General features: G+C 39.9%; 1 protein-coding gene across 1 annotated transcript; it reads right to left on the reverse strand.

Annotated features, from left to right (window-relative positions):
- Positions 1-2,672: 2,672 nt before the first annotated feature.
- On the reverse strand, positions 2,673-20,856 carry LDHB (lactate dehydrogenase B). The gene is made up of 8 exons (XM_040235317.1): positions 20,711-20,856; positions 17,844-17,978; positions 10,491-10,608; positions 8,871-9,044; positions 6,968-7,141; positions 5,967-6,084; positions 4,304-4,427; positions 2,673-3,044 (listed from the first exon to the last, which is right to left on the reverse strand). Exons 2-8 carry the CDS (start codon positions 17,970-17,972, stop codon positions 2,877-2,879), a joined length of 1,005 nt encoding a protein of 334 aa, XP_040091251.1. The 5' UTR covers positions 17,973-17,978; positions 20,711-20,856; the 3' UTR covers positions 2,673-2,876.
- Between the last annotated feature and the right edge of the window lie 1,026 nt (positions 20,857-21,882).

Consider the following 21,882-nt stretch of genomic DNA (forward strand, 5'->3'; position numbering starts at 1 on the left):
TAAAAGGAGGATCAAATACTTTGGAGCAGTGGTTCTCAACTGGGGTGATTTTGCTCCCAGGAGAAATTTGACATCTGGAGACATTTTGGGTTGACAAAACTGGGGAGAGGGATGTGTAACTGACATCAAGAGGGTAAATGCCACAGATGCTAGGAAACATCCTATGATGCACTGTGTGTTAGTTGCTCATTCGTGCCCAACTCTTTACAAGCCATGGACTGCAGCCCACCATGCTCTCTGTCCATGGGATCTTCCAGGCAAGGATACTGCAGTGGTTTGCCATTTCCTTCTCCAGAGGATATTCCTGACTCAGGGATGGAACCAGGTCTCCTGCACTGCAGGCAGATTCTTTACCGAATGAGCTACCAGGGAAGACTTTCCCACAATACAGAATATTCCAGCCCCAAATTATAGTGCCAAGGTGCAGAAACACTACCTTATGGCTCAGTTCAGCTGCTCAGTCATGTCTGACTCCTTGTAACCTCACGGATTGCAGCGCGCCATGCATCTCTGTCCATCACCAACTCCTAGATCTTACTCAAACTCATGTCCAGCGAGTCAGTGATGCCATCCAACCGTCTCATCCTCTGTCGTCCCCTTCTCCTCTTGCCTTCAATCTTTCCTAGCATCACGGTCTTTTCAAGTGAGTCAGCTCTTCACATCAGGTGGCTAAAATATTGGAGCTTCAGCTTCAGCATCAGTCCTTCCAATGAGTATTCAAAACTGATTTCCTTTAGGATGGACTGGCTCGATCTCCTTTCAGTCCAAGGGACTCTCAAGAGTCTTCTCCAACACCACAGTTGAAAAGCATCAATTCTTCTCGGCTCAGCTTTACGGTCCAATTCACATCTGTACATGACTGGAAAAGCCATAGCTTTGACTAGATGGACATTTGTTGGCAAACTAAGGTCTCTGCTTCTTAATGTGCTGCCTAGGTTTGTCATAGCTTTTCTTCCAAGGAGCAAGCATCTTTTAATTTCATGGCTGTAGTGACCGTCTGTAGTGATTTTGCACCCCAAGAAGTCTGTCACTGTTCCTATTTTTCCCCCATCTATTTGCCATGAAGTGATGGGACTTGATGCCATAATCTTCATTTTTCAAATGTTGAGTTTTAAGCCAGCTTAGGATGACTTAAATGAGTTATTAATATATATGTAAATCACATATATGTTATATATATGTATATCACTTTGGCTGCCTAATGCCAAGAGCTGACTCATTTGAGAAGACCCTGATGCTGGGAAAGACTGAAGGCAGAAGGGGACTACAGAGGATGAGATGGTTGGATGGCATCATCGACTCAATGGACATGAGTTTGGGTGAACTCCGGGAGTTGGACAGGGAGGCCTGGTGTGCTGTTCATAGGGTTGCAAAGAGTTGGACATGACCAAGTGACTGAACTGAACTGAACTGAAATCACTTATAACAGTAAGCACTAAAATACTATTAGACTCGAGCATTGTGCTTTAAGTTTTACATTTTCTCATTTAATTCATATACCATATTGAAGAAGTACCATTATTACCACTACTTGATAGGTGAGAAAATTGAGGCTTAGGGGTGGTTAAGAAGGTAACTTGCCCGAAACTGCAGTTAATCAATGAAATCCAGGTTTACGTGATAACAAATTCCATGCTTTTAACACTACGAAAAGTGACCCCTAGATATTACATGTAAAGTAGACCATTTTTAAAAGGAAGTCTGCATTAAGGTTCCCTCCTAACCCCTCTATTAAGCTGTCTCCCAGTAGCCTGGATGTGAATAATTCAGCCCACTTTCATTTTTCATTATCAAGTTGAACCAACTGTAACAAAGTTAATCCCAATTTTAGAAAGCCGTTTTAGAGGCTTCTCCTTTGAGAAATAAAATGGACTTCTTTGTAAATGTCATCCATTGGTTGTAGTTCTTTCTTCAGTGGTAAACATAAAATGGTACCCTCAGTATTTTCAGGGCTGTGAAAATACTGGGTACATGTCACTTTATGTTTGACCAAGCCCACAGAATGCATACTAAGACTGAACCGTATTGTAAATGATGGCCTTTGGATGTCACAGCAATGTTGGTTCATCGACTGTAACAAATACACCACTCTGAGCGATGCTGTTAAGAGGGGAAGCTACGAATGTGTTTATATACATATATTCATAGACAGATTTCCCATAAACACAAGGGCAAGTGTTAATGGGAAATCTCTGCATCAATTTTGCTGTGAAACCAAACTCTCAAAAAAAAAAAAAAATCCTTGAGACTTCCCTGGCAGTGCAATGGTTAAGAATTTGCCTTATAATATAGGGAATGAAGGTTCAATCCCTGGTGGGGAACTAAGATCCACATGCTACGGGGCAGTTAAACCAGTGAGCCACAACTAGAGTCTGTGTGCTGCACCAAAAGATCCCGCATGACACAATAATGATCCTGCATGTCATGGTTAAGATCTGACACAGCCAGATAAATTTAAAATAAATGAAACAAAAAAGCGGTAACATATTCTTAGGACAACAAAATCACAGCACATGTTGTGACAAAGAATTGTAGTGCTGTTTGATGGAAGAAGTACAGGGTGAAATGTAGATGACAGAATTTAAGGAAAATTTATGATATGGGGGAAGAACTATTTAAAAAAAGAAACAGATGGAAATCTTTTAGAAATTAAAGAATTCGAGAGACAGGAGCACACTACGCTAGGTGGTTTATTTTATTTGTTCAAGGACTCATCTTGCAAGTATTAAAGCAAGCATGGGCTTTGATTCTGGGAGCCCAGATTCACAGACTTAGGAAGACAAAAGCGAACTGTGCTCCATGTACATGGACGCAAACTAAAGGCTCGTGGTTAATCCAATTGTAGTTTTAAGTTTCTACAGCCTTGCAGCCAGAAGTCACAGGTCCTTTAGGTCCTTTTGGATGCCCCAGAGGGTATCTGCGCTTTTCTTGAGTTGGGCAACCTCTTCATCCTTCAGCTTCTGGTTGATAACACTGGTTAACCCTCGAGCATTCAGGATACATGGAAGGCTCAGGAAGACTTCATTCTCAATGCCATACATGCCCTGCCAGAACAAGAAAAGCACTAAGATGAAGAAATGAAACCATAGGTAAGAATGACCAACCGCAGGTCCTGGGGTTGAACAGGACAACTTGCAGGAAATTTGATAAGCATAAACTCCTTCTTTAGTTTTTATAACCGACAGGCCTATCTCTAATATTTGTATTTCAAATTTGATTTTATACATAGAATATACAAACAGACATTATGGAAAAACTAGAATTTTTAAGTACTTTGTCAAACTTACTGACACCTCTCTGCTTGTATGAATTAAATCACATTCAAATGTGGTTCTTATTGAGCTTTTTTTCATGAAATTTTAAGTTTCCTGAAAATTCTTTAGTTAAGTAGAAGATTTTAGGTAGTAGTTGACCTATAAGGTCCAGGAAAGTAACTGGAAGTCACACAAAGGCAAGATTCTTGGAATACTCAAGAATTGCTGGAAAAAAAAACACACACACAATTCCCCAAACACTGTACTGGTTTGTATTAAGTAATTTACTCACAGGATCAATTTAATTATGCAATTATTTTAGTATGTTAATCAAGGGAGTTTTATATTTTCTTAAATTAGCTCTGACAGTTTTTGTACACACACAAAAGTGGGGGCAATAAACAAATTTTTATATATGGATTCGGCAATTATCCAATTTTGCCATACTTGCTTTTAATTTTTTTTGCTATAGTATCAAAAAGCCAAACAACAATAATAAAAAAAACACCTCAAAACATCTGATACCATGATTTATCCCCCAATACTTCTTTATTTACCTCTTCTGTTTCTTTCAGTCTACTGTATTTTCTCCCTTACTTTCTCACTCCTGCTGTTGACTTGCAGAAAATGAGTCAGTTATCTCAGTTTTACTTAAAAATAATCAATTTCTACTTAACTGTTCCATAACTTCTGAATTAAACTAAATTTGCTAAGGTGTAAGTGCTACATACATCTACATATAATACACCAACTTGAAATGAAATTATTACTTACTCAAATGATCATCCAAGGATATGTTGAATAAGACTCAGACTTAATATTTAATTTGGCACATTATACAAAGGAGAATTATAAAAACGCATCTGATATCTCAGCTTCTATAAACTTTTGTTCTTTTGGCCTAAGCTTCTGATAGAAAGGAGTAAAGTTTCCATAAAATTTTGAGATGAAAAATAACTGTGGACTGAGACATTATCTCATCCTTCTTAAAATTAATCTACTTATGGAATACTCAATGAGAAACCACCTAATATTTTGTAACAGTTTACCTTCACCATTGTTGACACTGGGTGAATTCTGGATAGATTTTTCAACATGGATTCAATAAGATCAGCCACACTTAATCCAATAGCCCAGTTGGTATATCCTTTTAGCTTGATGACTTCATAGGCACTAAGAAAAAAAAAAAATCATAAAGGAGATAATTGACCAGATGCTTTGGTGGTTTGATTCCTGCTGTCTCTTAACGCTGTCATCCTAAGAACATTATTTAGACTACCTATCTCAGGGTCCACTTCTGTAAAATAAGGGTAACAATGGTATCTGCTTCATAAGTTTGTTAAATGAGTTAATATATATGTAAAATATTTAAAACTTTAAAACTACATGGTTGGTACTATGTAAATGCTTTGACAAATTTAAGTAGTTTATTGTATAAATAGCCATTTTTAAAATCACAGTGGTAGCATGTACATTTTGCAACCAATCTTATTTATAAACACAAATATTTCCAAAGATATTAATAAAATCAGGGAACAATGAAAGTAAAAGAACCTTCATATTCACATTCAAAGGACAAATTTCACCTTGATTTTCAGGTCCCTTTGAGGCCACTAATCACTGTAACCTAAAATACTATGACCAACTAACTTATGAGCAAAGTGATGTCAAAACCTTGCAGACAACTATCTGAGCACAAATTATATACACTCTGAACCTACAAAGGCACTTGTACTTGAGAATTAGGTAGCAGGAGTAACTGAGTACTAGAAAAATGGGACTTAATGCAATCTATCACTAATTAAAAGACCTTGGGTGAGCTACACTGGGTTTATCTTAATGAAATCCTAAGAACTCTTTCAACTTTTTAAAGATCCTTTTTCTCCATATACAGGTCAAATTCTTGGGGGAAAAAAAAGTCTTTAAAATTGAACTAAATGAAACGATTCCATATTTGAGAAAACAGTTACACTTCAAAACACCTTAAGACTTTGTAGAGGAGAAAACTGAGATTCAGCTTAAAAATTAAATGGCTTCCCAATATTATACAGTGTCAAAAGACCCATAATTTCAATCTAAGCCCACAGTCTTTACTCTGGCCCCAAATGATACTTTATTTTATGATAAACATGAGGGCCATAGAGAGAATGGTCAGTCACAAAAGGCAGTTTTAAAAAACAGGGGAAAGGGGACATCCTCGGTTGAGTGTGGGGAGACACTGAATCAGTGTTCAAGCTACTGACTGCTAATAGCTTGAAAACTATTAACAATCAATCAGTAATATTATTTTAGTCAATTATGACACAACAGTGCCTAGATTTACTTTTCTAAATAAGCCACTTTCGCCATCTGTGAACTCCATGTTTCACTCCTATTGCAACAGAATTTCTCTGGAAAAATATCTGTTTTCCCTAGAGGCACTAGCATAGCAAGTTTGACCAGTGTAGTCGCTCTTGCCTTTTTAAGAAGATAATAGCTGCCTATTTGCTATGCTGAGTCTATCTAAAAGAAAACAATAATTAAAAAATGAAAAAAAAAAAAAGGGAAAAAAACCACTCTCCCTCAAACAAAAAAAAAAAGTAAATTTTTTTTTAAAAGAGGAAAACAAAATTTTGGAAAAAGTTTATCTGAATAGGCAGCCATAGAAAGTGTTCTCGATTTTGTCTAAGATGATATTAATCGTCTTAAATCAAGCCCCCCTCCCCCGCTTACCTCTCAACCACCATCTTATGTACTTCCTTCCAATTTTCACTATCGTTGTCTGTTCCCATTTCTGGATTCAGTTCCTGGAGAGAAACGCCTGCCACATTCACTCCACTCCATACAGCCACTATTGGAGGTGGGGGAAAGACACGCATTTTATCTCTGACATTGTTTTTAAACAAATCTTTCCTTCTCTTAGTTCAGATTTCACCCCTGATGCAAGTTATTCACTAACTGCTCCAATGACAATTCACTCCAATACACTCCCCACCAGAGACTAACATTTGCCTTCAAATCTGACCTTTTACCTTTCAACCATTTTGATGCAAACAGAATTGCTGTGTCAGACTTACAGGCATTATGAAATTCTTCCCTTTCTGTGGGTTTGTGAAATCGTGAGGGATTCTAGTTTGGAAATATCCTAAACTCTGGGTTTGATGAATTCTGAACTTTCTGCCTGCTTATATTTTAAAAAAATAAGTAATAATTTTAAGACTCAATTCTTACTGTACCAAAGTTCACTCTACCAGAATTACATTACTAATTTTTCAAAGAAAAATGTGCACCTTAACCTTTAGGGAGAAAACAGCCCCTTGCATATTGGGCAGAAGTGGATTTAATAAAACCAATATTATCATTATGTCTTAGATTATTACACTTTTATACAATAAGCCTATTCAATGTATAATATTCAATGTTTAAGATGAAATGATGGAATTCCAATGTTTCAAACAATCACAGTAATAATCTTTAACCATTTTTAAACCATTATTATCTAAATAATATTTAACTAAGAATCATTAGTGGATACTAAACTTATGAGGCAAAAAACTGATAAGGAATCAGATATTTACCTAGCCAGTATCAAAGTATTCTCTCACAATTACTTATCTATAATATGAGGTATGTGAGAATATAAACTACAATTAAAAACAAACAAGAAATTCAGAATGGCAAGAACAGTATCCTAAGTTCACAGCAAACACTGTCTGTGTTTTGTTGTTTTTTACCGCTTGAGTCGCCATGTTCCCCCAAAATCCATCCGTGGCAGCTGCTGGGATGAATGCCAAGTTTTTCAGCCATAAGGTAGCGAAATCTAGCAGAATCCAGGTTACATCCACTCCCAATCACACGGTGCTTGGGTAATCCACTTAGTTTCCAGGTAACATATGTGAGAATATCCACTAAAATTTTTAAAAAATAATATATGTAAGTACATCAAAACTGATGTTAACTGCTATGTCAAGCAGTGGTGCCCTGGTTTTCTCCTCTCCCCTCTGCTCCATCCCCCAAATGAGATGTGGCCAGAAAAATGTGAATATTTGACTTTTCATAATTAGGGACCATTGGGGCCAGAAAGAGAAGAAAAACTTTTAAGCTGTATAGTCAAGAGATTGTAAAACATGGAAAATGCAATATTGTGGTTTTAATTTACATTATCATTGGAAACAAGAATATATGAGTCTTGCAGATTAATTTACTATATATGGAAAGAAAGAGAAAAAGGGCTGAATTCGATCATCACTTAAGTTTCTTCCAATTCTAACATTCCAGGATTGTAACAACTGTTTTCAGAAACCAAAAGCTATAGGTTACTAAACAACCAAGGCACGCTGCTAAAAGTTACCTTTGGGAACAAGACAGTACTCAGTAAACAACTATTATAATATAGGGTATTAGCACTTTCTAGTATTTAACAGAAAGAATTTAATGACAGAGTCTTTATTCTGGTGTGGCACAGAGGTAAAATCTGCTGGGCTAGAGAGGATCAGAGCATTTATACAGGCTAAGCTGTAAAAAGTAGGAAAATGTGCACACCAGGAAGGCAAGTCGCCACCTCCACTCTCATATACAGACACTGGATGAGATATTTTAAGGTCATTCTGGCCTGGATATTATAACCTCTTCCTTGGCAACACTGACTCAGTAGGAGTGACTCCCTGGAGACTTAAGACTTTGAAGCTATACCTGGAAAAGTTGTATAACCAGTTCATTATGTCTGCCTTAAGCACAGGAAGTAGCAACTTCATATGTGCCTGCTGTTTGTCACTCATGCTCTGCATCTATTTGCCACTCTCTATTTATGAGAAATTTTAGATACAAGGTTGACTAGGAAACTCCAAGCCAAGATGGTTTTGCTGGCTCCCAACTCTCAATATCCCATAAATTGTAAGGATTTTCCTGGCTCTTACAATGTTTCTCTACATAAAGTATCAGAGATAATCAGCTTTACCATTTAACAACATATTTATCTACTGTGCTTACCAATAAAAAGTAAGTTTGGTGGCAAATTGTAGGCACAAGAAGTGTGAAACAGTGAATTTTGACTCTTTGGGCTGAAAAATACAATTCTTTCTAATCAGAAATTTTAAGTTACAACATTTGATGTTAAACATGTATTTGTCCATCAACAGGCTATTTTCCATCTTTACACCTAATTAATGGCTTTCTTTAACTCCTTAAAAAAAAAATCAGTCAACTTAATTTTCAAGAATTTTAGAAATAAGAAGACAAAGTGCATTTTCTGGAAAACAGAAGGTCAAATATGCTAAAATATTTCTTCCAAACTGGAGCCACATTCAAATACTTCATTTTGTATCCCAGTATAATCGTGATAGAAAACTTTAAAACCTTTTAGACTTTCCAACAGACCCAGATAAAAAAAGGAGATGATACTGCTTTATATAAAACTCTTCTCACATTCTTCAGCATGTGGCCTAGGAACGTGCCAGGGGTTTTGCAAACATCACTCTCTGTGGCCAATTAACAGAAGACACGTGAATTGCTTAGGCCAAACACCAGAAAACACTTTTTATAAGTTAAAAAAGAAAATAAAGAAGGAAAAGGAAAAAAAAAAAAATCCCAAAGTACTTGAATTGAACAGAACTGAACCTTAAGGCATCACAATGATACCTGGGTTGGAAACCACAATGATGATGCAGTCAGGACTGTACTTGACGATCTGAGGAATGATGAACTTGAAGACGTTAACGTTCCTCTGCACCAAATTCAGGCGGCTCTCCCCCTCTTGCTGGCGAACTCCTGCAGTTACTACCACGATCTTGGAATTGGCCGTGACAGAGTAATCTTGAAGGAGAGGGGAGAAAAGGACTTCACATACAACTCTGCATCAAAACATGCCGTATGAGATGCTCTAGGAACCCAAACATACGTAAGCTCATGGAACGTATATGAGAATTCCGTCTTCTGTATAACGTGTTGAGTTGCAACACCAGTGTTCCACAGCTTCTTCCTCCTTGAGTGATGTGGAACCATTCTGACCATAACCCTGGCTCAGAAAATGAACCCAGGAAACAAAGACAGCCCTAAATTATGTTTCTTGCTAACAGACTTAAAATTCTATTGGCTTTAGAGAATACTGGATTGTTAGTAATAATACAAAGTATAAACAGGGAGTGCAAAGTTCAACTGGCAGTCATCCAACAACAAAGCAGTTGGAAGGTAACTGTAGACTTGTAATGTTAATTCAGTCTATGAAGGCAAAGGAAGGCACTCAAGTGTTTGTTTTTGGCTAGAATTTAATTTCTAAAACTCAGTATTTTAAAGAAGCTTATTGTTTTTAGCAATGAGTTTCTCTAGAGAGTATTTTATTTTTTTCCCCAAGCAAGTGAATCCTTTCTCAAATTATAGATATTTTGATTTGATGTGGTCATTAGACTCAATATTTATGGATGACTTATACAATTAAACCATGTTGCTATGTGACTTTTGACAGTTACTAATAATTTATCAGCTTCCTCTTCCATAAAACAGAGGTAATAGGACCCATTTTTCACAGGGCTGCAGTGAAGATGAGACATGCAACAAGTTTCACAGTACCCAGAATGCTAATAATTCAATAAGTAACAGCTGTTATAAGTAGTGGACTTGCCCTGTGGCTCAGATGGTAAAGAATCTGCCCGCAATGCAGGAGACCGAGGTTCGATCCCTGGGTTGGGAAGATCCCCTGGAGAATGGAACGGCAACCCACTCCAGTATTCTTGCCTGGAAAATCCCGTGGACAGAGAAGTCTGGGGGGCTACAGAGGAATCCATGAGGTTGCAAAGAGTTGGACATGACTGAGTGATTGACACACACACTATTAGCAGTAGTACTGTTAGAAATTATTTTGGAGGCTGGACATTACTATATCTGTAGGCACAGCCATATTACTGCATAAATGCATTAATCCAGAACAAAGATGGCTATAATACAAATTTATTTAGTTTCTTTGAGGCACTCAAATTATTTGTACAAATATTCCTTCAGATTTAAAACATCCCTGTTCTCAGGTACGTGTAAGTAAGCATTTGGATCCAATTTCCTAAAATGTTATGCACTGTATATGTGCAAGGCACCAGGAGGAGGCTTTACAGAGTTAACAATTATGATTGTCCCTGAGGATGAACTGGACCTAGAAGGAAATAAGAAACTGCTGACATTAGATTCACCAGGATGGGAAAACCTGTTTTCTCTCAGGGAGTGAGGATATCGATTTATTATTTGTTCACTTCAGGCATGAAAGGAGCCTACCTTTGTCGGCCACAATTTTCGGTGTCTGAAGGAATAAGCTCCCATGCTGCAGGTCCATCATTTCTCCTTTGAGTTTATCTTCCAAAACATCCACAAGAGCAAGCTCATCAGTCAGAGACTATAAACACAAAAAGAGCTGTTAGGACCCCAAGCCACTCAAGGACACCTCAGTTCACAGTATTTAAGTCAAATACCCTTGAAATGGAAATGCCCAATGTCTAAAAACTTAGGAAAGAATTTTTACCATGGAATTAGGTGTGCTTTCAACAATTTGATGATGAAATGTTTTGAATAATGAACTATCAATATTTGATATCTTTTTTTTTTTTTAAGAATTTCACCTCTAGTACTCAATGGACATTCAATAAGCTTGATATAATTGTTTTAAGAATCTGTAACCGTGCAAGTATTGTGGTTCAACAGTGGCCTCAGGGTGCTCAAGTCTTCACATTAAAGGGGGACGATGGTAAAAAAATAGAGACTCACAAAGAGCTAGGAACAGTCTTGGGCATTGTGTCCATCCTGAAGGTCACTCCTAGTTTGGAGGGATTTAGAGAGGGCAGATTTCATTTAAAACAAGAGGCTGAGTTCACTTCAGAGCAGGCTTTGAAGGCCTGCTTGAAGCTAGGAACCCTCAGGTTGGCTCTGACCAACTTGAACGTCCTGCTGGTGAAAGATAAGAGTCAGGGGCACAGGGCTCCAGGGCTAGTGAATTCTCCATACATTTTCAAGGCAAACTTGGCCAGTCTCAATGTTTTCTTATTTTCTACTCCGATTGTCATCTTGTGCCATCATCCCAAGTAATCCCCTCAATCATCCTGTCTGCTTTTCAGCAAGTCCTCAATCTTTTCTTCTCAGGAAAAGGGAGCTGTTGATCTGTTGTTCAGTCGCTCAGCTGTGTCTGACTCTGTGACCCCACGGACTGAAGCATGTCAGGCTTTCCTGTCCTTCACCATCTCCCGCAGTCTGCTCAGATTCATGTGTATTAACTCAGTGATGCCATCTAACCACCTAATTCTCTACCACCCCCTTCTCCTTTTGCCGTCAATCTTTCCCAGCATCAGTCTTTTCCAGTGAACTGGCTCTTCACATCAGGAGATCTAGTTATGTTTAAATAACCTTTCAGCTTTTAACACTGGTTTTAAGACTCCATGCCTCCAATGAAGAAGGCACAGGTTTGATCCCTGGGCAGGGAACTAAGATCCTACATGTTGTGCAACATGGCTCAAAAACTTAAAACAAATACATCAGTTGTCTTGTGAAAACGCGTAATTACAAACTCTATTTTTTTTTTAATTATATTTTTGACCATGCCCTGTAGCACATGGGATCTTAGTTCCCCAACCAGGGGTCAAACCCAGGCCTCCTACAGTGGGAGCATGGAGTCTTAACCATTGGACCACCAGGGAAGTCCCTATACTCTTTTAAAAAAAAATAATTACCCTTCCCATTGACCTATCACCCAAATCCTGGCCTTTATTGCTTTTCAGGCTGTTAGCAAAACAATATGTGAAGGATACTTTGATAAGTTATGTAAAGGGAACAATGTATGAAGTAACTCAGGTTCGGAAAGTGCTCTGAAGGCTAAGATAGAATAATCCATGTGGAATTGGGAGGGAAGGCTCTGAGCAGCAGAGGGAGACAGAGGAAGAGAGGTGAGGTGGCCAATAAGAAGACTTGACCCAGTTAACTTGGCAGCAAAGCAGGTCCTGCCCCAGGTAGGAGCCTAGGAATAAAGACTGTCACCTGTTTCTAGAAAACCAGTGTCGGCTGGCCTGAAGCAGCGAACTACAATAGGCTTGCTTGGGAGGGTTTCTCTGAGACTCAAACTTCCATGTGACTGAATGCATTCTTAGTTCCAAGCAGTTGACTCACTTGCCAACTTCAAAGGACCCTTTTATGAACTGGGGGTTGCTTTGTTGTTGCTCAGTCACGGAGTCGTGTTCAACTCTTTCGTGACCCCATGGACTGCAGCACGCCAGGCTTCCCTGTCAAGTATTTTCTCCTTCCATGTATGTCAAATGCAGGCATTAATGTTCACCCCTTTGCACTTACACATGTTTTTAACACTTAAAATGGTTTCATTCCTCTGCAAGATCACACAAAGCCCTCGCTTGTGTTTCTGGAGCCCGAAACTAATTCCAGAGAACTTCATAACCATTCCTTTCAGGTGCCAAGTACTGGGGATGTCGCTCTTATTTTGGGGACATCACATATGCACTGTTGAAGTCAAGGGGCACAACAATTTGGGTCTTAAGTGGAAAAGGATGTCATAGGATCTCAGATCCTCTGTTTTGTTGCAGTGGGTAGAGAATTGGCGGAGAAGTGCATAGTCAGCTGGCAAGGAAGGAAGAGATCCAACACTTGGAGAAAATAATTACAGCGCTGAATTTAGCTGCATTTATGCAACTTGAATATCCTCCCAGTGGGAGGCAGGCAAACGAAGATGTGTGACCAAGTACTGACACTTGGGCTTAAATAAATCTTTCTGTATTCACGTGGTGTATACTAGCCAATGAATTTACCACATGTATATTCCACTTAAGCTACATATTTTAAAATGATCAATATATCAAGGCTTAGATTAACTGCAAAAGCACTAACTCATTGAGGAACAAGGTCAGTTAGAAGCCAGGAACAATATTTGTTGATAGCCTATTTAACATAAGACAAAAATCGTCTCTTTGGACTTTTCCTGGTGGTTTAGTGGTTAAGACTCTGTACTTCCACTATAGTGGACTCAGGTTCAAATCCTGGTCGAGAAACTAAGATCCTGAATGCTGGATGGCTTGGCCAAAAAAAAAAAAAAAAAAAAAATTAATCTCTTAATCTAAGTCCTGTGTGGATCAGACATAGCCACAACCTACCTCTTGGTCCCTGAGCTAGCCAACTGTTGTTTTTGTTGCTGTTTAGTTGCTAAGTCACATCCAACTCTGCTACCGGTGCCTTAATATTTGATGGCTGCATTCTGCATTTTTATATTCAAGTGTTTAGTCTGCATAACATTTTGTGGGAGGAAAAGGTATAACCTTTTCCAAATAGCTAAATGGACAAGCACCGCTTATTCTATAATTTGTTTTTCTTCTCTGGCATGTCACTTTGTATTAAACATTCTTTGGTTTTGTGTCTAGGTTTTGAGTCTGTTCCATTAGCCTGTCTATTATTGTACAAACACCAAATTCTAATTAAGTTTCACTTTTAGGCCAAGTCTTACACTGCAAAAACTACTTTGCAGTATGTCTGTAATTACATTGCTCTGTATGCTGTGTTTGTAGACGAATGTGATTACAGATGACTGACAGACACTCAAACCCAAAACAGCCGGTCAGAGGCTAAGGGCAGAATAATCATATGGACACTCTATATGACCTTGACAACATGATGGGGGCTTGGCAGCCAAAGCACATACCCTATGATTAGTAGGGGCAACAGGAGAAACCATGAAAAAGGAAAAGCTCTGATCACAATTTGACTAGACATAGCGCCATTTCTTAGTAAGAGGAATATCCATTATTTAATACATGTTCACTACTCAGTGTGCCAGGCATTATTCTACTAGTCAGGAATATGCTGCTGCTGCTGCTAAGTCACTTCAGTTGTGTCCGACTCTGTGTGACCCCATAGACGGCAGCCCTCCAGGCTCCCAGTCCCTGGGATTCTCCAGGCAAGAACACTGGAGCGGGTTGCCATTTCCTTCTCCAATGCATGAAAGTGAAAAGTGAAAGGGAAGTTGCTCAGTCGTGTCTGACTCTTAGCGACCCCACGGACTGCAGTCCACCAGGCTCCTCCGTCCATGGGATTTTCCAGGCAAGAGTACTGGAGTGGGGTGCCACTGCCTTCTCCGAGTGAGGAATATAGTAATGAACAAATCTGACAAGGTTCCTGCTCTCATGGAATGTACCAGGAAGAGGAGAGGAGTGAAGCCAACAATTTAAGATGGTTCTGATCATGGAAATGCTATAAACAGTGCAAGGCAGAGTGAAGTTAAAGGAAATGGAAGGACGCTTACTTGGTATTGGATGATCAAGGAAGACCAGTATGCAAAGGCCTGATATGAATGACAGGAGGGAGTTAACTCTGATGATCCAAGGCAGTCATTCCAGGGGAAGGGAAATCAAGTTCTAAAAGGGTTTAAGGGACTTCCCTGGTAGTTAAGAATCCGCCTCCCATGCAGGGGGTGCAGGTTCGATCCCTGGTCAGGGAACTAAGATCCCACATGCCACACAGGCACTAAGCTCATGCACTTCAACTACTGAGCCCATGCAATCCAGAGCCTATGTGCCACAACTAGAGAGCCTACACCACAACAAAAGATCCTGCAGGCTGCAACTAAGCCCTGACACAGCCAAATAAATAAAATAATTTTTAAAGTACTTTTTAAAAATAAAAGGGTTTAAGCCATAGACTTCCCTGGCGGCTCAGACAGTAAATAATCTGCCTGCAGTGTAGCAGACCCAGGTTCGATCCCTGGGTTGGGAAGATCCCCTGGAGAAGGAAATGGCAACCCACTCCAGTTTTCTCGCCTGGAGAATTCCACGGACAGAGGAGCCTGGTGGGCTATAGTCCTTGGGGTTGCAAAGAGTTGGACACAACTGAGTGGCTAATACTGAAGCCATGATGATCTGAGTGCTTTGAACAGGGGAGAAGGTAAGAGATGAAGTCAGAGCTGGCAGCAGCCACCGCACAGCACCGGAAGGAATCCACGACATTCTGAACGGTACCCCCTGGAGGTGCACACCCTGCCTTGCTCTGAGAGACAGGCAGGGAAAGATCCTCCCTGTATTTCATTTATGTGTGCAGTTCTAAGCAGGGGAGCTATTTTTATAAAAGCTCACTCTGGTTTCCATGTTGGCAATTAGGATGTGGAAAATGGGCAAGAGAAGCAGAAAACATCAGCAGCTTTGTCACGGTGGCGGTTGGACTCTGGTGCCTCCGTGGGCCCACTCAAGGTAAGGACCTTCTCAACCAGTCTGATGCCCTAGCTCATCCCCTTTCTGGGCCAAAGCATTATGTATCCTCTGAAAACCACACCAGGGATGTAAGATCTCTGAGATCTTAATCAAGGCACTTAATCTTTCTGAGTTTGTGTTTTTCCACCAGTAGTATAGAGATGACAACATTCCCTAGAAATTTTGTAGAGGGATAAAGTAACATATAGATACTTAACAAAATAGAATTGGCTAGTTCCCTTTCTCTCTCTCTCTCTTTTTGGGTATCTTTCTTATTAAAAGAGTGGGGCTTATAATCCTTACCAAATAGTAATAACTTTGACTCTAATCCTTCCCCGTTACGAGAAGATTTAAACATTTTTAATTAGTAAAATGGTCTTTGAACAAGGCAGTCCTCCCTTCACAGAAGCTCAGCTGAAAGATTCCTACTGTGTTAGGGGCCTGGTTGGTTCTCAAGCACTTGAATTGGGCCAAAGTATTATATAACAGCAGAGACTCAATTACATTATTTATCAAAGAGGACTTTAAATTTACAATTAAAACAATCAGAGAGGTTCTGAGAGAATCATGATATCTCAGATATATTGCTGATTTCCTAAAAAGTCCAAGCTTTGAGTTTAGCTTAAGGAATGGAAAATCCTTAATACTCTATAATGAGAAAGAACCTGGAAAAGAATATACATATACATATATATATGTATAACTGAATCAGTTTGCTGCACATTTGAAACTAGCACAACATTGTAAACCAACTATACTTAAAAAAAAAAAAATTGTCTTTAATTGCCCCAATACTAGCATAAAAAGAAATGGCAGAGTTGCTGTGGTTAAGAGTTCAGAGTCCGGGCTCAAATACTGTATCTGGAAACAGGATATGAACAGTTTCCATTTATTGAGATTACTGTTTAAATAAAGCATTGTAAACAAAACACTTAAAATATGTTACATATGTAAATATTTTAAAAGAAAAGTAAGCTGGAATATTTTTTCCATTTTTATTGGTATGAATGGTAAACATTAAATTGTAATTATTTAATTCTCCTGTAATTTGGGGAGCAGCTATTCTCCTAAATTAGGGAAACCTAGTCAATTAAACTAGCCAGAAAAAATGCAAAAGAATAAAACTTTAATTGGCACGCACTACACATTTTAGTTGATTTCTTGATGATTTTTTCCTCAGTGAAAAAGTTCTGAAGATTCAGAATTTGTTGCTTTAGAATTTAAATTTTGTAGACAGAAATATGTTTGGCTAGGAGTTATTCCAGCAGACTTCGTATACAATACAAAAAGACTGTGTTCTACCGAATGCCCAGCAGCATTTTTTGAGGCAGGGGTTCCCCCTGAAAAACATTTAAGACAGCCTTCAGAAAGTATATGGATCAGTTCAACGAATAAAAAGAGAGGAGACAAACTAAAAGTCTATGGAGGTATGTGGGGAAATATAATCTAGAGGAATGGAAGGTGTCAGAAGCATGTTATTAGTATTAAAGCTTTGGAGGTTGATAACTGAACTGATTATGTTAGAATATGTCCTACTCCGAGGAAAAGTACGCAGACAGAAGGAAATGAAGGGCATATCTGCATTTATTCTCAAAGGGTTCAGAAAAAAAGCCCCATACGCACATGTGCACATACATGCATACATCCATACACACAGGCACACACTTGTGTGCACACACAAACAGAAACACATTAAGAATTGGTAAATCTGGGTGAAGTGAGTGTGGAAGTTTTACTTTTTAAAAGATATCCTTGCAAATTTTCTGTAGATCTGAAATTACTTTAAAATTAAACAACTGAGTGAAGGTTTGAGGGGAATAATATAGGATATTTCCATGACCTCAAAAAGCAACCGTGCCGATAACGAGGCAAGATAACATTACACACCTCCTGATGTGATGCATTGTGAAGCACAGGCCATCACCTGGTCATAATGTCACCCCCAAATATAACCTGAACTCAGTTATAAACATCAGACCAACATAAATTGAAGGGTATCCTACAAAACTGATGTCTCTACAAACTTACCAGTAACATGAGAGATGAAGAAAGGCTAAGTTCCAGGTTAAGGAAGAATAAAGAGACATGACAAGTATATAAAAACATGATCTTGGACTAGGGGAGAAAAAGTATGATTCTGATAACTGGAGAACTATAATCTGGGTACTATATAGTAGATAATAGTGTTTAATCAGTATTACTGAGTACAGTTTAAGTCTATTGTATCAGATAAGAATGTCATTCTCTCAGGAAATATTTGCTAATGTGTTTAAAGATAAAGTATCACCAGGTCTACATCTTATTTTAAAATTTTCAGGGGAAAAAAAAAAAAAAAAACACCTTTTAAAGATACAATCAAATTCTCAAAAGCCTAAAGAGATTGCATACACATGATGAAAAGTACCTTTCCCAGAATGCTGATGGCACATGCCATACCAACTTGTCCAACACCCACTACAGTGATCTTATTGTTTGGGGTCGTTCCCTCTTCTCCTGCAACTGGTGCAATCAGTTTTTCCTTAAGAGTTGCCATTGTGCCCTGAAAGAAAATCAAAATATGATACATGTATCCACCTGAGAAACAGGAAGGAGAACTTGTAATGTTACTGTTTCACGTTTGAATTGAAACACATTTTAAAATGAGCTTAATGGTATTCTAGAACATAGAGTTTCTTTAAGAAAAAAATGTGACCCACTAACAAAAATTTAAAGACAAAAATCTCAATGAAGCCCATTAGAGTTTGGGTTCTTCTCTTCAGCCTATGACTATCTAGCAGTATTTAACAAAGCTGTAATAACTGTCTTATGGCTATTCATTTACTGGATAAACAACATTTATATTTAGATTAGCTGATTGGTTTCCATGCTCCCTACAAAATATTTAAGTTAGGGCCCAGTATTAACCCATATTTAAGCTTGGTTTAAAAGAGCTACTTATGAATATAATTTCTACTACCAATGGTTATTATCACTCTTAGAAGATAGGGACCAACTGGTTTGTCTATTTTCTTCTTCTACTGAGGTCTCACTTAAAATTTGTCAGTGTACTGGACATACAATGTGTGCTTCAATAAATACACTGATGACAAAATAGTGACAAATAATGTTTGCATAAAATCTGTAAAAATTATTACTCTGAATTCCCTTTAGTGTGCCTTGGAAGCTTACTGGAAGGTGGGTAGATACTCAATACATTTCGCCCCAAGGGGACCACATAAGGAAAACACCAGCCTTTGAGTCAGTTTCTTTCTAGCCATTAAAGTAAAAAAAAAATAAAAATAAAAAAATAAAGTAAAAAAAAAAGAAAACTGTTAGGAAGCATTTATACAGGTAACACCAATTGTATGTGTGTCATCAGGTTACCAGGTGAGTTTTCTGGATAAATAGGGCAAATGGTGAAACTTATTGTATCAACCTGCGTTCTTAAAAAGGATTCAGATGATATTTTTTTAAAAGCCCTTTCTTCAAAATTAAGTATCATTTATAATTATAACCCATTAAAATGTCTATTATTTGTGTCTGCCTTTTACTTTTGCTGCAGACAGCCACGTGGCAGGGCAAGGTCCCTCTTTCAAATTGTAGGGCTGCTTCCCAGTCTCTTTTTTTGTTTCTCATCTGCAAAGGACTAAGTAACAAAACCTGGTTGAGTAATTGTATATATTAGGCAAGAGTCAGTAAGACTCCTAGTTGGAATAAAGTTACTTGAATTTGGAGACACAGTTTTGTTCTATAGCGAAAGGATCCCCCCTCTCCAATCATTAGGGTCTATATTGGGAGATTATTTTGCCTTTCCAAAGCACATTGGCAGTTTTCTCCTGGATGCTAGAGAAAAATGAAATATACAATGGTGCGCAAACGTTTCCACAAATAGATGACCTTGCAGTGAAATTTACACGTCCTGCATTTTGAGCAGTTGAGCAGAATCCGAAGAATGAATGCTGCCTCTCCTGCCGAACCGAGATACAAACGAAGTTTCTCTTCATCATGGCATTTTCACTAATTGGTTTAAGATCTTCTGGGTATAGAGGATCCAGCAAAGCAGTGGAAAATAAAAATCCAGAAAGATTGCTCTAGAAATACAGATTGGTTGACCAGACAGACCTTTTAAACTATCTGGGGAATTTCAGAAATGACATTGTAGAGCCTTGAGCCAGTACAGATTTTCCTTCAGATCTTCCTACAGAAATGTGATTTAATTTTTTTTTCTTAACAGGGGTTCTTTAATAGGGTTGTAAGACATGACAAGAAAATGTTTTATATCATACACAGGCCTGTCTCAAGATCAGTGGAGGCTTTTAAGGGCAAAGAATGAAAAACAGGGTAAAAATAATCGATATTTGGTCTTTTTCATCCCCATGCTCCTGCCCCTTCTGTGGATATAAATCACTAGAAAAGAACCCGTGCCTTAAGTTCAGAACAAAGCTTCACTTTGCAGACTATCTTGATTCTAACCTTTTAAACAGCCAATTTTTGCCCTGCAATTCCTCCATTGAGAGCCGGCTCTCCCCTCCCCCGCTCCATCTCTCCAACCCGCAGGGCCGGCCGCCCACGGGCCACCTCTTCCTCTTCGCGCCGCAGCGATGAGCTCAGGTCACCAGGGGAGGCAGCCACCCCTGATCTCCCCAGAGAAGGTCTCCAGCGGGGAAAAGTCTAGGCCTTTCTAAACTCAACACCCAAAGCCGGTAACTAAACAGCATCCGAGGCATCAAGGGAAAAGGCGGCCAGAAACGAGCCGGCCCATCGTTCCAGGAAGGGCTGGGGAGAGGCTAAGGGCAGGGCCAAGATCATCCTTCACTCTCATCCCCGAAAAGCCGGGCATTTCTCCAGGCCCGAGGTGGTAGGCACCAACAACCACCCCAGCCCCAGCTTCACGGGTCGCCTGGCCCCTTCTCCCTCCCCCGGCTCCTCCGGCACGTGTCTGGGCGCCCGCCAGCAGGCTCCGAGGGTGATGCGGCCGCCATGAACCTATCAAGGACACGTAGAACCGGGATGTAGCCCCAAGTGCAACGAATCCGTCCCCCGGGAGCGCACAGGCTGGCCGGGAGCTGCGATGAGCGGCCGACACAGCCCAGAGATCGGGCGCAGGCCCTCGGCTCCGTCGGGTCCCCCAGCCCCGGGACAGGGCCCCCGCCCCAACCCGATCCGGATGCTCAGGGCTCCAGGCCCGCGAGCTCAATGTCCTTCCTGGTCCTTCCCCCGCTGAGTCTTGCTGCACAAGTCCCACCAGGTCTTTCCGCAGAGCCAGGATGCAGGGTCCCCGCTGAAACCTACCAGGGGAGAGAAAGTTCTCCAGAGAGTGGTAAGGGGTGCACGAAGACAAAGTCAGCAGCGTGCTTCTCCTCCGGCGCAGGATCCGCAAGAAGGGAGGAAGAGCAGGAGGGACCCGCCCCTTGGCCGCCTCCGAGCTTCCTCTATTGTGATTGGAAACCCGAGCACCGCCCACCCCTCCCCTCGGCTCGCTCAATCCTCTTCAAGGACAAGGGCTAGGGTGCGCCCACGCCCTCCCTCGGCCTAATTGAGGAGGTCACCTTCTGGCCGCTAAGGCGGCCGCGATCACTGCTAGCCTCCGGGCTTAAAGACTCTTGCACAGAGAGGCTGCGTTATTTCTGAAACCTGGCGGTCTTCAACTCTTTGGACTCTCACGCTCTTGATTGGATACATTTAGTCCTAGTAGAAGTAAATTTCTCTTTGGCATTCCAGGTCAACTTTAGAGGACCACTCTTCTAAGCTGAGATGCTGCTGGTGTGTGTAGTTCCTCTGGAATAATACTCCTGCTTCTGGATGTTTTTTTAAAAATAAAGCTAGATTTTCATTTCTTCTCATCTCTGATATAAAGTTCTTTTGATGTAAGGGTTTTTCCCACCTTAACTCAGCAAATACACAATAACTACCTACTGGTGGCTCAGCGGTAAAGAGTTGTCCTGCTAATACAGGAGATGCAAGAGAAGCAGGTTTGATCTCTGGGTTGGAAAGGTGCCTTGGAGGAGGAAATGGAAATGGCAACCCACTCCAGTATTCTTGCCTGGAAAATTCCTTGGACAGAGAAACCTGGCAGGCTGCAATCCACGGGGTCACAAGGAGACACAACTGAGCCTGTGAAGTCAGTGAGGCCTAGTGCCTGCATTTTAAAGTTCTCTACCAAACTGTATGGTCTCAAGGGCATATAATTGGGCCACTAGTGAGTGAAATGCAGTTTCTCTTAGTCCCTGAGCGACTCCAAGGTTTCATGTGTTCATTCACTCTGTGTCTCCAACACCCAGGCCCGTGCCTGGTACCTCAATACAGTGTTGGTGAATGAGTGAATGAATGAGTGAGTGAATGAATGATTAAGCAGGTGAAAGTTTTCTAAAGATTTGGATTCAGTTGTGTGTGTTTATTAATATGTTTTCAGGTACAGCTATCTCAGAAACCTCTTGCATTTGAAAGGGAGTTTTTTTTCTTTT

Source organism: Oryx dammah, unplaced genomic scaffold (assembly GCF_014754425.2).
Source record: "Oryx dammah isolate SB20612 unplaced genomic scaffold, SCBI_Odam_1.1 HiC_scaffold_29, whole genome shotgun sequence".
NCBI classification, from domain to species: Eukaryota; Metazoa; Chordata; class Mammalia; order Artiodactyla; family Bovidae; genus Oryx; species Oryx dammah.